The following is a 17,164-nucleotide window of genomic DNA, read 5'->3' as shown; positions in this document are numbered from 1 at the left end:
GGCTGCCAATCAGAACAAGCCAAAAAGGTGGAGAGGTTTTCTCTGTGGCTGAGAAAGCAACACAAGCTGGTGTTTCCCTGCCAGGCCCTGAATCAGTAGTAACACTAGCAGCTTGGGGACAATGCCTTATCTTTACTCTCTGTTAACAGTTATCCAAAGGCTTTTCCTTCCAGAACTCTCCTAGGGCAGAAGTAGGTGGTCCTGCAAAGTGATGCTGTGAGGAGGCTCCAAACAGTCAAACACACCAGTAAGTGCCTAGGAGCAGGTGGGCCTGAGGAGAAAATCTTCTCTCCTTCCTTAGGGATTTAGTTATAAGGTTTAAAAATCTTATTCTAAGCCTGGCTGGCATGGCTCAGTGGATTGATCACTGGCCTGCAAACCAAAGGGTTGATGGTTTGATTCCCAGTCAGGGCACATGCCTGGGTTGCAGGCTGGGTCCCCAGTTGGGTAATAAAATCTTCTTAAAAATTTTTAAAAATTGTATTCTAAATTATATCTTTTTTAAAAAAAGATTTTATTTATTTATTTTTGAAGAAATGGGAAGGGAGGGAGAAAGAGGAGAAAAACATCAATGTATGGTTGCCTCACGAAGGTCCCCAGCTGGGACCTGGCCAGCAACCCAGGCATGTGCCCTGATGGGAATTGAACAGGCAGTTCTTTGGTTCAAAGGCCAGCACTCAGTCTACTGAGCCACACCAACCAGGGCTTATATCTTGATTTAAATGTGCTATGCAATAGGCCGTAAGTTGGTGAGTCAATGATATATATAGCATTTTAATAAGAAGTCTATTTTAATATAAAATTTTTAGCTAGGTCATACGCTAAATATTGTGAGCCCCACCTAGCCACATCTGAGAAAACCCTTGCTTGTGATTAGAATGGGAGAGAATATCAGCAATCAGAAGCACCATATCAATGGAAGGATCCCCAAGCATTCAAAACATACAGTAATGGTGAATTCACCCACAGACTAAAGTACATATACTGTACAGGAGGGGGAAATCTCCTTTCCATACTTCTTGACTTCTTGTGCCTGGACTAATAATAAAATTGAAAAAGACCAGATAAACAGGAGAGAAACCAATTTAATACATGCACACAGGGGATCATAAATAACACTCAGAGAAATAATGAACCAGCCCAACTTTTTATATTTTCAAGACAAAGAAACAATAAATTTGTGAAGATTTGACAGGACAGAGAAACTTAATTTTGGATACTCATTTGTAAGGAATCGAAACAGCAAAGGGCCTGGGTAGTAAATTAGTAAAAAATAAGGTTTGTTTACACAGGCTTCTAGGCTCTGGATTCCTTACCTCTAGCATTAAGGGCATCTTTCTGCACACCCCTGGAGCAAGGAGGGTGGCTTTCACAGGGGAGACTGACTTCCTGCATTCAAGGAGACAAGGGAGCGTCAATGTGCCCCTCTTACACTGGCTGCTGGTCAAGTCACTTTAACTCGAAGTAATCAATCTGCCGTGGTGGGATATTTGGGGGCAGCCTGCCCTGGGCCCTGACCATACCTAGCACCCAATGCTCTAGCAACGAGCCCATGGAGGTCTTCAGCTTCAAAGGAAGCCTTAAAAAAAGTGGCACCACTCAGCTTTTGTGGGCCATCTCAGAGAGAGACTTGTAGAACAGCAAATTTCCACCCCAGAAAGTGTCTCTTTGGCCTAAGGATTATTTTAGGCTGATTATTTTTAAGAAACTGCAGACATAGGCAAAGCTCTAAAAACTGAGGAAAAATTACCCTTGAGTAAGAGACATGCATAGGGGAAATCTCCTTTTGTAAGGGTGTCTCCCTGACTTTACAGGGAAGAGGGGGTGACCTTAACTCTAGAAACACTCATCAATGGAGAGGCAAGGACTTAACTCTGCATAATAACCTTACCCTTGTTTACTGGGCTTTTCCTGGTAACCTTCCATGACTCACTCCCCACCCTCAAAATCTTCTTTTGTCTTATAATCTGGCAACCTTATTTAAGACAGTGGCTTTTGCCATTACAGAGGGTTACTCAGTTTTCTTGGGTCTATCCCATGTACAGGAGATATATCTGTTATTAAACTTTAACTTGTTTTTCTCCTGCTAATCTGTGTCATGTCAATTTTATTGTTAGACTAGCCAAAGGAACCTAGAAGGGTAAAGAAAAAATGTGTGTATAGGATTGTTTTCTCATATGTATAATGGCCTTGACATTATATAGATACTTCTGAAGTCAGTGCAGAAGGTAAATAAAAATAAGCAAATATCATAACCACTTACTGCATGCAAATAGGAAAGAGAATGTTGAGAAATAACTGCCTTGAGTCAGGGTGAGTCAGAGTTGGTGAGGCCAGGAGTATCATTCCTCACCCTGTACGTAGCTCTGGACATTCAGGTCCTTGCTTTTAATCTTGCTTCCCAAACATGAAATGTAGCTGAGATTTTTATACAGAGAAATAGGGTAAGCCTCCAATTTTTGTGTGTTTTTATACTATCATGGGTGACATGTACTCACTAACAAATTATGTTGGCAGAGTGAGACCCATCCCTATGTGGGAAGTGTCTGAAACTGAGAAGGAAGGGCCAAGGACTTGATGTTGGCCTTGTGCTCTGCCCCTTCAAGCTCTGGGTGACCCTGATAATAGCTTTCAGCCTCCTAGGCCTCTACTTCCACCCCTGGGTAATTCTACTCAATACAGATCTTGTTATACAGTCAGGTGTTAAGGATCTATGGTATCATTTTTCCCAAGTTCTTTGAGACTCTCCAAAGAAAAATACCATGAAAAAAAATCCACTGAAGTACTGACAAAGTGAGAAAACTTTCTCTGGTATCTCTTCCACCCAGAGAATCACTGTGACAAATTATAACTGGAAATGCTGAGCAACTGTAAAGCGAGAAGCAGTGACTTCTTTACTCCTCTGTTTCACAAAAGAAGCATTGCAGATGGAGCCCATGTTTTCATCTCAGAAAATCATCAAAGACTCTGCTCCAAACCCAAGTTGAAGTAAAGATCAAGAGGGTGAGGGCAGCCAGCAGTGTAGCTGGAAGGGCCCAACATTATAGAGAGTCCTTCCTGGTATTAATTAAAGTTGCCTGGAGCTTTAACAAATATGGGAGTGGGAGCCTTATGCTTGTGCTATTTGTTATGTTTCTGAGTGAGTTCTTTATTAGTTCCACTGTTGACAACATAAGGGGGCTTAGCCAAATACTGGCTGGCTGAGCCTTGTTGGTGTCTTCCCTTGACTCCAAGCTCAGGCCAGGAAGCCCTCCTCTCCTGCCAGGCTCTGTAGCAATCTCAGAGAGAAAGCCCAGAGTAGCATCGATATCGGCACCCCCAAGGTCATGGTCCAACACAGAGTTTCCCAAACACCTGAGGACTCATAATTTACGTGAGCATAGTCAAGGCTCTGGGTGGTTTGACCAGTTTGACCCTGACTGACAATGTCCTTGTCTACACAAGGTGCTTTTTCTTGATGTCACCCCAGTTAACAAAATGCAGAGTAGTCAAGAGAGACAAGTCATTTGGGAAATGCTAGCCTAAACTCATCATAGATGCTAGAGAACAATTTCTCTGTTTCCAGCACTGCAAGGAATGTATTAAGTTTGCACAGAGTCACTCGCAGTTTGTGCTTCAGCTAGAAGTATCAATATGGAATTTGCTTTCCAGAAAATCAAATCACTCCTACAAAAGGCATACAGGAGCTCCTGGAATTTGCCAGAAGCAATGAAACACACAGTGCTGAGAGCACAGCTCTGTTTCAGTACCTGTGGCTCCTGGTCATGACCGCTGGGATCCCTCTCATAGCTCTCTGCGTACAGTCGGATGGTGGCCCGCATGCCACTGGAGGAACTGAGCCGGAAGATGAGCCGTGAAGCGTCTGAGAAAATGATCCTCAGGCCCTGGGACCAAGAACATTCAGAATGAATCAATGAACAGATGAGGACACAAGTAAAACAATTAATATACACTTTGGATATTAGCATGTTTCTGTAAACTAAAGATACTCAGAGTCATGACAACTCATAATTGGCTCCCAACACTCACCCAAGCAGGACCTTGAGGTGAACCTAGAGGCTGCTTAAGGTTATGCATTAATCTCTTTATTCTATTTCTGCTGTCTTGTGGTTAATGCTAGGGGAGGGTCAGGAGCAAAACTGTGAACAGATGCTCAAGTTTTTTTGGACTTGTGACGTGGGTGGAGGTAATAAGGATGACAAGATATTTAATGTCCCTGGAGTCAAAGTTCATCCTTTATAAATCTAGATACAATGGAGGTAGGCAATTTATCTATTACAGTAAGAAAAACTGTCCATGTTAAGTTTACCCCATGTGATGTTAGGCTTTGCTTTAAGTTCATCTTCTCTTTGTTTCTTTCCTTATTCCTACATTCCTCTGGTGGAAGGAAACCCTACAATAAAGGGCTCAGGGCTAGAGCCTCAGCTGGATTCTGAGAGCACCCGGGAATATCCCCACCATCTTGGCCCTCCCCTTCCTTCTTACTTGCAAGACCTGGCCACCAGGGTGGGGTGGGCACAGCGTTGTGGCTGAACCTCAGTGTTGCTCAGCATTAATTTGTTTTAGGCTCAGAACATCCTCATTCTGCATGCATTTCTTATTGGTGGCAGTGATATTTAAAAAATATGACTGTAAAATCATTCTGTGACTTCTGTTGAAAGAAATTTGTTTTCTTAAGACAACTGATAAAGTCATTGTTATTAATAAGCATGTTGGCAAGAGCCAGAGGAAAGAGAATGAATGAAATAGTATGCCTGGTCATGTGTTACTTCGGAAAAAGTGGAAATCTTAGGTGACTTTGGTATGGAGCATTTTTCCCCAAGAAATTTACCCTTGAAATTTCTCTGGTCTCAAATTCTGCTTGTTAAGAATAAGCTGTTATTGAAAATATCTCATACCTGCCATATACATCACTTATCCATGTCCCTGCCCAATATGGTGGCATCTACTGGGTCACTATGACTCCACATGAGAGGTTTTCTGCTTTCTAAGTCTCACAGGAATATTTTGTTTCAGTCCCTAAATAAAAAGCCTTAGTCTCTGTTGGAGTGGTTCAAGGTTTGGCACAGTCTGTGCAACAAAAAGGAGCCATCTCCCTTCCTGACAATCCACCACTCTGTGACACTGGTTGTGCAGACAGGACGTTATTGTCCAGGATTCGTGCTTTGGGCAACCACCTTTTGAGTGGCCATTAGAGATCAGGTACTGGATAGAGCCCTAAGTATACAAACACAAAGACATAGTCCTTGTTCTCCATATGCCTGAAGTAGTTGATTACAATAAACAGAAACCATTTTCTCAACCAGCATATGCTGCTGGACAAGTGAATAGTTAGGAAATTCCAAATGAAGCAAAAGGAACAATTCTCTGCTATCCAGAAAGAATGATGCATCAAATTATGCTCAAACTGACAACGAATTCCCAAAGGTTCCACAACTGTCTTCCTTGTTTTTGAAAACTCTCTTGAAGCTGCTAATCCTGTCCAAGCCTGCTTTCCCACTGTCACCACCTGTGGCACACATGTGTTCATAATTCAATGCTCAGGACCATGGGTTATCCATAAATTGGTTAAAATAGTATCTAAGGCTGGAACCCTAAATCACCCATTGCTGCAAATTCCAAATCACTCGAGGCCACCTTTTCTGATGACCTCACAGACTTAACTCTTTAATGTAGCTTCCATTACACAATTAACCCCCCAGGTTAGTTTATGGGAGGTATTTTAAAATCCAGATCATAACAAACCACCAACATCTACTACCTGCTCATAACTAAGCCTTTTTTCAGCAAAGTCATATTATTTTTTCCTAAAGGCAGCTATATTTTTGGCTGTACTCACAGAAGATATGTTAGAATCTACATCTGGTAGCCTGGAATAGATTTTGCACTTGAAAAGATGATGAAGGAGTAAATAGAACACACTGACTGGAAATAATCCAACTTCTTCTCTCTTTCCTAAGGGACCAACCTAGAGATCTTAATAGAGAATTCATGTTGCTTTGTGAGACCTCCAGGTGAGACACACAATTCTCCTTCTCCTTGTGAAATGAAAAATGTTTGGACCCATCCCACTTATGTGCTGCAACAACTCCGGTTCCCCATCCGTTGAGTGTCACTTTGATGTGTGAATAGTTATATTGGGTTGCTTCAGGGTCCACATGTGTCCTCCAGCAAATGTGATGACTCTGCAACCTGAACATGAGCCATGCTCCCACCAGCACATATCACTACCTACCAATGATTAAATCATGAGGCTAAAGTCACCATTGGCCAAGACTAAGTTTCTAAATGTTCTGTAATTCCAACAGAAGGATAGCAAGGATATACTTTGCTTTTTTTCAATGTTAAATCAGGGGTTGGCAATACAGTTTGTCAACCAAATTTGACATGACACTTGGTTCTACAAATCAAGTTGTATTGGAATATAGCCATTCCCATTCACTTATGTAGTGTCTATGGCTCCTTTTGTGTTATACCTGCAGAGCTGAATAGCTTTGACAAAGGCTGACCCACAAGGGCTGAGATATTCACTGTCTGGCCCTTTAAGAAAATGTTTGCTGACCCCTAGTATGAATCATTACATTATCCACAATGTGGAATACTTACCCTCCAACCCTATCCCAGGAAAAAAAAATTATTATCTACCTTATCAAAATCCCAGTAGAGAGAAGTTATGAAGACTGCTTTTAAGGGTGTCCAATGTATCCATTCCCTCAGATATTTCAGCTCATAGCCATAGATTCATCTGGATATATATTTGGCACAAATCAACCTACTTCTGACCACCTACTCACAACATAAATTCACTATTTTATATTCTTACTTTTATGGGAGGGTCTTCAAGGCACTGTGTTATAAAATACGATTTTGCAGTCACTATAGGAATATTGTTGGAGACGAGATGAAATTCCACATGAGACATTTCCTCAAGAGCCAAGTGTTGGGAAAGCCTTTCCTTCCCTGAGGTAACAGTATACTTTTGTCTTTTCGACAATAAAAACTTTGCAACTAAACAGAGCTCCCTTTTCAATATGGCTGCCAGAACACTTAATGCCAAAATTGAGGTTCAGCCCAACTAGATCCTTATGACTTGCATAATTATACATTTTTCTTCTTCTGTTCTTAACTCTCTGCACTTATTTATATTTCCCCTAGTCTTCATTTCTGTTTCTTATTTATATCCTAACAACTTCATTATGTGTGTTTTTGCTGCCACAAATCCTCTAGAAAAATCAAGGTCCAATGCAAATGAATAAAATCAGTTCCCACCACAGTCCTGACCCTAAAGCGTTGGAATTGCTGAATTATGTCTTTGGATCCTTCATTAATGGATAAGCTCTGGGAGGGCTAAGCTTTTTGTTCCTTGTTGACCATTTATCCGTGTAGCCTAGGACAATACCTAGCACACAGTAGGTCTGACAGCTGGAAGGAGCACCACCGGAAGGCCTCCTTCCACATTTCAGTAGGATTCACAGCATGTTCTCCACTAGTGAACTGGGGCTAGTATATTCATCTTGAAGGGCAGTTGTAAGAGAGAAATAAATTTCTATCTATTGTTTAGGCATGTCACCATTATGGCAGCTATTCTGCATCTTCTCATCCTACATTTTCCAGGCAAGAGTTACTTTCAGCTAAAAACAATTGAGTTGAACTATGGTGGGTTCCTGTCTCCATTTATGTGATCTTAGACAAATCATAAGCCCTTCAATTGCAAACTTTGTTGAACATTGGAATCAGCTCAGAGGGTTTTTAAAAAATATTGATACCTGACTTTTACCCCCAAAATGCAATTTATTTGTATGAGTGTGACTTTGGGTATGGGATTGTAAAAGCTCTCCAGTGATTCTAATGTGTAGACAAATGTGGACACCATTGTAGTGGCCCTTTTTCTCTGCAGCACTGGCTTCAATATCAAGTGACTGGACTATAGTGCAAGTCAGTCTTAAAGAAGATCCCTTTAAGAGCTAAGGTTTCATGTGTGTACTGCCATTGAACTGGGATCTTAGGAGGCCCATACACAGGAGGATAATAAAACATCATCTTGCTGAGTTCCAAAAGCCTCTTTCTTCAGCAGGAGAACCATTAGAAGTATCTCCTCTTGAGCCATCTGACACTAATTGCTTTTAGCACAGCCTGCTAAGGGATTCTTGATGCAACAGTGAAGGAATCCATGGTGCCTCCACTGGCTCGGCAGGTACAGGAGCTGGAATGTCCCAAATGACACAACAGCCACAAGCTTCAAGAAAGAAAAAAGATACCCTTATGCACTGGAAGACAATGTTAATGAAGGGGTGGGGATATCCAAAGGCACTTCAATTCCAGCCCAGCATTTTTCTTCCCTTTGAGTGCCTGTAGTTGCATGCCTTGGTGAGGAGGGTTTTTTCCCAGCCGAGCTTTGTCCCAGTGAAGGATTGTTAAAAGACTATGCGTCCCCTGCAGGTATCTCCACACAAAAACCTTCCACTCTGCTTCCAGTTATCTCTGTAGCATTTCTTTCTCTCCCCAGATATCTCTCTCTTTGTTTTGCTGTTCATGGAGTCAGTTTGGACATGATGCAGAGACCACAATTATAAAATCCAGGCTTGAATTCTGGCTTAAGCTGGTGGCCTTGACTAAGTCACTTAAGCTCTCTAAGCCTTAGTTTCCTAAAAGATGGGTGAAAAATAGAAAAGCCTGGCTTATTAGGTTGTTATGAGCATAAAATCAGAAAATGTATGCTTTGAAAATTATAAATCACTATATAAATATTATTTTGTTACTATGTTAGAGCTTTTAATGAAAATGGTGCTGGTCTCTAAGTTGTCCAACCTTCCAGATTTTGCAGAAGATTGCTAATGAGGATGGTTTGTGGTGCCATGTATGTACTTATTGATGTTTAAATTAGGCAGAAATAACATGAGTTTTATTTTAAGAACTTTGTCTCGTCCTGTGAAATCACCACTGAACTCATGGGTCTGTTACCTCTCATCCCCACACCCCCCCACGGAACTGGCTTCTTTGGCAATAAAATACTTCTTCCGGGTTGGTCAGTTAGACTCTTAAGGTCCTAAAGAAAGGCCCTTAAGAGTCATTCAGGCCACTTTCTCATTTACTGAAAAGAAAGGGCAAATTAAAAAACTTGCTTAAGGTAACACATCTAGTGAATGGAGGAGCCAGGACTGTAGTCCAGGTCCACTGACTGTGGGCTCACAATGTTAGGTTGAACCGTACGGAACTGCTGACAGTCACACATTGCTTCTCATGTGAAATATCTGAACAGTATCTCGTAGGATTTGTATGGTCCCCAAACAGGCCCAGAGCCTTATGTAGAGTAGGCATATGACAAATGTTTGATAAATAAATGGTGATTCTTTTTTAAGGCCCTTCTATAAATCAATACAGGGGAACCAGCAAGTTGCTAAATACACACAGAGCTGCCAGATGTTAGTCTGGAGACTACAGGCCATGTTGCAGCCAGGCAGGGAAGGAGCTGTGCATTACCAAGAGTTATTTGGCAGCATCTGATCTCGTCAAGTCCCGACTTAGGAAGACTTCCAGAGAAAAACAGCACATGGCCCTGAAATTTGGTACAAAGTCGCACACACAGTCAGTTGGCCACACCAGGCGTATAAACCGGGAGACAGGACAGAGAAAGGCTCTGTGAGCCTAACTCAGATGTTATCTCCCACAGGAAATCCCATCGAGTTATCTGGAAAGTGTCGAGGTGAAAATATTGCTGGATAACATCTGCACCATATTTTGTAGACAAAAACACACAGTTTATACAGCAGAAGATTTGGATTGGATGGCCATATCTCTCCATGAAAAAAATTACTTAGAATTACCCATTTTTCTTTGTTTAAGTCATAGTTAGCTGCGAGCAGGAGTTCAAAAGTGGGTGAGAAGGGCAGCAGCTAGCCCATACCATGCCCTTACATAAATTACAAACAGGTGGATGAATTACAGAACAGCATCCTTCCTCTTGGCTGGCTTAACTTCGGCTTCCCCTCCCCCGTTAGGCCAGCATCTCTGTGCAATTCACTGGCTACATCGCCATACCCAGCTGCCCTACTTACTCTTGGGAACAATTCTCATCTATCCTTTTTTACAACCAACCAGCCCTCTTGGAAGTCAACAATTATAAATAATTATCTGAAGGAAATCAGGGTCAAATGGCCTCTTCAGTGCCTTTCCAAACACCCATCCAGCAAAAACTATATTAGGTGATGAGACGGCCACTAAAGTAAGGTGATGAGATGGACAGTAAAGACTTAATAGTTGCTTCTCACTCAGATTCCAACTATTAACTTTGGAACAATGGAACTACGTCATACACGTTCCATTTCCCCAAGTCTTTAGCCAAAAATGACTGCTGATCCCCTTTCACTGAACACCAGCCCCAGTTCTGGGACATGCTGCATTCAGACACTTTACTCAGACAACAGGAGTAGCTACCTCCCTTAGTTCCTGAGATCCTTTGCAGCTTTTTCCTTTTATATTTATGTTTACTGGTTACAGTCGCCCACCTGACGATACACAGTCACTAGAATTTCAGTGGGAAATGAATGTGATACCATTCCAGAATGTTTTGATTCCTAATCACACATTTTAGAAGATAGTCCTAAAGTAGTCAACTTAGGTCAAGAGAGGGTAACTCATTGTAACTAGAATGAATTAGAAGCAAAGGAGTAAGAACTTCCCACCTAACTAGAAACAGCATCTCTCTCTCTATCTTCAAATCAGCCATTATAAACCATCCAATATGTGTTTGGTCCTCAGAAGACAAATGAACAATATCACAGGAAAAGTAATTATTAGAAAAAAATTAATCTGTGGTTTTCAAGGTGTCCTCCCAAGAAGAGGCCCAACCATCTTTATTTACCATAACTCCAGCGGTGTCAAAGGAGCACTGAAGTTGAGAATCACAATCATAGGTGTTGTAACATCCCAGTGAGAATACTAGTGCTTACTCTGAAATCCCAGGTATTTATCTGGAAAGCTGAACAATGGCAAAACTACATCTGATTAAAGAAAAGCATGTCATCTGATACGATGGTTTCACCTGAGCCAGCTCCCATTCATTTTTCACGGCACAGCTTAAATATCACCTCCCCACAGAGAGCTTTCCAGAGCCCTAGTCCAGGTTAGTGCCCCCAGATATGCACTCTCAAATAAGTTCTTTCCCTGTGATACCATTCAACAAATTATATAGCAATTACAAATTTAATGTCAGTTTGTTCTCCCTGCTAGACTCTGTGCTGTCATACCCTTAATGCCCAGCAAGCTGACTAGCATACAACAGTGTTTGGTGAACAGTCATTGAATGGACAAAGACATGAATGAATCAAACCTCAACTGCCTTCACCATGTGCGAAAGTAGAAAAGAAATGTACATTTAGTATAGAGATGCTTTTTCAGCATCACAACTTGCAACAGAAAAAGAGTTTTTTAACCCAGATTTAATTACAATATACATGTAATGATAATACCTCACTCCCTAAACATTTCTGTCACCCAACACAGGAGGACTATTTGTAGGTACTAACCTTCAGATTTCATTAAATTTTGTAGGTGGATAATCACTATGACCAAAATGACTTCTTAAATGCTAATTCTAGTAGCTCAAACCTCATTCCAGCAAGTGGCTTATGACCGGACAATAATAAATTGTTAATGACAAGTTCTCAGTTGGTTCATTGATTAGAATGCGATAAAAGTTGAAGGCTAAAGTTTAAGGTTGAACAGTTGGCTCTAAATGGAGCAATTCTCTGGGAGCCCCAGATTCTCCAGCTGACAACATTCCGTCGCCTTCATCTGGCACCTCCAGAGATGAGGCCTCAGTAACCTGCTGTATATCTGTTTACCAGGGGAGGGCAATACCCCAGGATATATTATTAAAGCACCACATGCCAGACTAAAATGTGATTTCAAGATTGCCAATTCATTATTTCTAAATATTGAAATTGAAAAGTGCAGACACCTTCCTACATGCTAGAATAATAACTCTACAGGAAAGGTGACTTCCGAATCAGTCTTCACAGTGTGCTTTTCCTCTGAACTAGTTTCCAATAGTTCTTTTTTCCAGGTTGAGAACATCAAAATCTTTCCACATAGCCTGCATAACTTGAAGAGGTATTAGTAAGCTCAGAGTTAGCCTGACATAGTCAAAGAGATTTAGTTTTCCACATCAGCTAATTGGTATGCATTTATTTACATCAGTTTTTAAATATCAGCTGAACTATTACTTACCAATGACTTGAGCACTAGCACAATTTCATGATTTTTGATCTTGTTAAACAGAAATTCAGAAGTTGGGCAACTCATAAAAGGATACTTGGTTGCTTCAATTTTGCTGCTGAAATGCCATTTCTCATTTGAAAGCTAGTTTTCAAAATACAGTTTATAGTTCTGGACTGATGCCCACCACAGTGGCCACGTGCCATCAGTCAGTGCTGGCGCCATGCTCACATTGTCCTTCACAGCACCGAGGCTGGAGTATCCCTTCTATCAGAACTGGGAGAGTCTCATAACTGTGGGGCGCTGAGTGGTGATTCGAGGAGATTAGGCTACAAGGAGGAGTTGGGGAGGGTGATGGTAAGAGATATTCTGGGCATTGATCATGTTCATTGGGCTATATCAATGGTGGGAGAAAAAGAGAGTGCTAGCACCATGGAAAGTCTGAATGTTTGCACAAAGAATTCACCCTTGAAGGAAGAGTGAGCCATCCTTGTCTCCCCTCATCTTTCCCACCTCTTTACAAGGCAAAAATTGGGAACCTCTTAAATCAGTCAGCAATTTGGTCACACTGCTCCCTCACTCTCATAGTAGCTATTGGCTTATTTTTCTTACTCATGTTTGAAGAAATCATCACCATTCATTCATGCGCCTAGATTTTACCTGAAAATTAAACAGTGACATATCTTCGTGGGAAGTGTAGAGGGACGAACTGCAGTTGTTGAACCATGCCTCCATAAATTGGTATTTCTAAATCGGAGTCTCTCTTGCATCCTGTTTAATGTGAGGCACACATCAAGTTTTCTCTTTGTGTCCAAGATCACAAAAGTTCAGAAATTTGGAGGCAGCCATAGTACATTCCATGAGACCCAATAGGTCACAATGAGGCCCGTGAGGTCCCTGGGAATTCACGTCAGGATCTGAGTACTTCAGGGTTTTCCTTCTTGCTATTTGAATGACTCTCACAGGGTCTCACAGGTAAGATCGATCTTGCTGAACATTTCCACAGCAGTGGGGTGGACAGCTGGGGCCAGGGGAAGGCTTATCACCAGAACGGGATTTTCATTTTGGATAGAGATGCTTTTCTTCTTTATCTCTTGAGATACATGAAACAGCTTTCCTCCCCGCCACCCCCACCCCATCGTCTGTTTCCTGACTTCAACCTCAAATCAAGGACAAAAAGGACGCTGAGCTGCCTTAAGAAAAAAAAAAAAACAATAAAAAAACCTTTTCCTTTCTGAAGCAAAGTAGTAGGGTAGGTGGTGTGGGGGGGGGGGACTTAGGAAAGGCAGAGAAATGTGACTTTGAATCAATTCACCGATAACTCAGAAACTGAAGAGGCCTTCCCATATCTTCATAGGACCCCCTGCAGAGCTGCATGTTTCCCCCCCTACTTTTCTTATCATATGTTTCATTAAATGCCAAAATTTTTCTTTCCCAATGATCCAATTTTAACATAACTTATTTCAGTTAGCCATTTATTAGTGTTTATTATATGCCAGGAATTTACATGTATTTTCTCACAATTCTCCCAATGGTTGTATAAGGTAACCACAATTACTATTCCTATGTTCACAGACAAGGAGAGAAAGGCGCAGGGAGGTTGAGTAACTTGCCTAAGATCATCTAGCAAGGAGGTGGCAGAGCCAAGATTTAAACCCAAGACTTTTTGACTTCAAGCCTATACCTTTAAACATCACTCACATTTTTTCTGCAAACTGATAAGCAGACAAGTGGAGGATTCTGCTAAGTGAGAAGGAACCAATATTTCTCAAGCATCAATGGGTACTGGCCACTGTGCCTGGGAACTTCTCCCTTGATCATTCTCCATAACCCTAAAAGGTCATTATTATCAGTGTCACCCGCCCCCACCACTAAGGTCAGGTCCAGAGAAGTTAACATGACTAAAGTCACAAATCTAAGCAGTAGCAAAGCCAGCTTTTAAACCTGTCTATCTAACTCCAACACAAGAAAACACTGGAGATATAGCCATCTGCCTCCTAGAGAAATGCTACATGAGGTGTGCCCTAGACTCAACTGTCCCTGGAATTGAATGTTGGCTATTACTGCCATCCCAAGAATGCTGAGATGTGGGCCTCAGTGATGGAGGGTTAGCAACAGGCTCGCAATGCAGGAATTCCCCCTCTGCACCAACAGGGCCAATTGAGGTGAAAGCACCACCTGTGACTTACTGGCAGTGGGGATGAGAGTTAACTGCCCCTCCAAAGCCCTCACTGAGCCAAACCTAGACCTACAGAGAAGCTCCAGGGTGACGCAAGGCCACTAGCTAATGTAGATGTCGCTTGGGTCCTAGAATCTGGGAAGATGAACAACCTTTCTCCTGTACCAGAGCAACTCCCAGGAGCAGGTCCTGGTAGCACTTATCTATTTATGGCCACATTTAAGTTCCAATGAAAGAGTGGAAAGAAAAAAATATCAATAAATTACGGAGTAAAAATGGAAACCAGTATTCAGGGTTGGAGGGGAGGGGGCATGGGATAAATAAATGTCCAAACTTGAGACCTAGCTGAGGAATTAGCCTGATGTAAATGATTAAAGAAAAGCCAGGAGAAAAGTATCCAAATGTTGAGTACACTGAAGAAGAAAATGGTAGAGTATTAGTGGATTTAAGAGCAAAACAAATGAGCTCAACAGACAAGCTTCGCATGAGTAGATGGAGTCCAGAACCCAGCACAGACCAGACATTCCTTCCAGAGCTGGTGTTCCGGCCTTCCTCGGGGGCACGGAAACCTCCCAGATACTTTAGCAGGCACGTGTTTTATAACTTTTAACTTTTACAGTAACAACCACAAAGTGAGCCCTGGCTTGGGGAGAAGTTTGTTTTGAGGTCCCTAGAGTAAAATGGATGTGGAGATATGGTACAAAACTGAAAAAGACTTATCCAAAGCAGAAAGGCTCAAAATGGCATGTGCTGAGCTCCTGACTTCACATTTCCAGGGAGTCACTGGGATTATTTTGGAGAGAATTCAGTCCAGTCAAGAAAACATCCTGGAGTGAAATGAAACACAACTACAAAAAAATGTATGGTATACTCCCTGTGTAAAGGCTAGTGAGGAGCTTTGTATATTTTATTTCATTCCATTTCTGGAATGACTCTGAGACAGATATTTTGCAGATGAGGAAGAAACTGTGGCTCAAAGAAATCAGGCAACTTTCCAAAAGTCAGACACTAGCAAGTGGCAGGGGTAGAATTCAATTCTGGATCTTTAAACTTCTTAACCAGTATTTTCTCCACTACCTTAGTCTTTTCCCAAGTAAGACTGTATAACCAATCTGTCTGGCCATACTAGGCCTAGAATGAAAGGCTGACATTTTGATAGAGAAGAAAAATCACCATAAAACTAAGACTGGAGGGAGAATACCAAGAGAGTAACAGAATAACAATGAGCTTTGGAAATAACATTTGCAAATTAGGGTACCCTAGGACAAAAAGTATGAATGAAATACTGGTCAAAATAAAAACAGCATTACTAATTTAATAAAATACTATTATACTTAGTCCCCCCAAAACATACAGCTTCTCATTCGTTTTGTTGTACATACTTGCTGAAGACTTATACGAAGATAAGAATTTAGGGATTTTAGAGTGAAACTTCTCTTAATGTTATTCAGAGTACCTTATTTAGACTATAAATGTTAAAACTGACTCTGAGAGTGGTCAATATTTGCCATAGACAATGAGCAAACAAAACTGAGAAGATAAATAATTATAATAGCTTTCAACTTCTCTTATACAATTCACAAAATGAGACCATAATAGAAGTTGTGGTTACTTTTGCCACTTATCTATGGTGATAAAAATTCTGAACCATAAATCTTCCTTTGGGGTTTTGTGGGGCAAATTTTCCACCTGTTTCTTCCCCTACCAGGAGTAATAAACCCGTCTTGCTCAGTTCCTACCATTCCTCAATGATATAGATAATGAAAGATGAAACATCCCTGCACCTGAGGGTCCCAAGGAAAAAGATGTTTTGGTCTTAGAAGCTTAACTGAGTCTATCACCAGCAATGACAACCACATAGAGAGTCTGCAGGCTGCAAACATTCCAGAAGAAAGAATTGGGTCTACTGGCCCATTCGTTACTGAGTGAAAGTTCAGGGCCCTGTGTTCTAATCTTACCCTTTGCGACTTACTGGGTAGGTAACACTCACCAAGGGCTTCCCTCAGTCCTAGCTACTGGCTTCTCATCTATAAAATAAAGGACTCAGAGTGTATCATCTCTAGCTGTAGGAGACTTTGGCACCTGGCTCTGCCTGATAACCTCTCTGGTTATTTCTTAGCAAGTACCTGTTTCTTGGTCACGGTGCCATCCACAGGGTCCACATATTCAAAGCTGTCTGTCTTTGCCACACTGTAGACATGGCTCCCCACCGCAAACTGCTGGCCGATAAAGGACTTGTCTGTGACCAGCGCCTCCAGGTCCCTCATGATGTAATATGTCGTCTTGGGCTCTAGTCCTTCATAGTCAAACCTGGTTAGGGGGACACAGGACACAAGATGAACACAAACCTAATTAGAGAATGAGCAATTAAATGAACCTCTAAACATCATCTGATCATTGGTTTTGTTTTCATGGAAGAACCACACAGAAAAGTACCCCCAACTAGTCTCCCCTCTTCCACCTGGCTCTTAACAATCCATTCTCCACACAGCAGCCAGAGCGGTCTTGTGAAAATCAAGTCATGTCACTCCATTCCTTTAAATTCCTCCAAAAGTGTCCATCACATTGAAAACAAGACTCAAAACCCTAACCATTGTCTGTAAGGCCCTGAGGAATCTGGCCCTGCTCACCTCCTCACTGGCCTTTGTCCTGCTTTCTCCCTTGTTCACCGTGTTCCAGCCACACTGGCCTTCTCTCCAGTCTTCAGAGATGCTTTACCGCCTGCCTCTGGGCCTTCGGGCTTGCTGTCTGTCCCTTTACCTGCTACAT

The 17,164-nt window shown here is 41.7% G+C and overlaps 1 protein-coding gene across 1 annotated transcript in view; it reads right to left on the bottom strand.

The window, feature by feature from the left end:
* PGM5 (phosphoglucomutase 5) overlaps window positions 1-17,164 on the bottom strand; it is a 167,783-nt gene that overhangs the window by 26,378 nt on the left and 124,241 nt on the right. Inside the window, exons 9-10 of the mRNA XM_045840691.1 lie at window positions 16,522-16,705; window positions 3,750-3,884 (exon numbers count right to left, since the gene is read on the bottom strand). Coding sequence (XP_045696647.1) covers window positions 3,750-3,884; window positions 16,522-16,705 — 319 coding nt within the window. The remainder of the gene's footprint in view (window positions 1-3,749; window positions 3,885-16,521; window positions 16,706-17,164) is intronic.

The sequence above is a fragment of the Phyllostomus hastatus genome, unplaced genomic scaffold, assembly GCF_019186645.2.
Source record: "Phyllostomus hastatus isolate PE091 unplaced genomic scaffold, TTU_PhHast_1.1 phas_contig_34, whole genome shotgun sequence".
Lineage (NCBI taxonomy): Eukaryota > Metazoa > Chordata > Mammalia > Chiroptera > Phyllostomidae > Phyllostomus > Phyllostomus hastatus.
The sequence above is the reverse complement of the archived record's forward strand: the minus strand, read 5'-3'. Positions and strand labels throughout refer to the sequence as shown.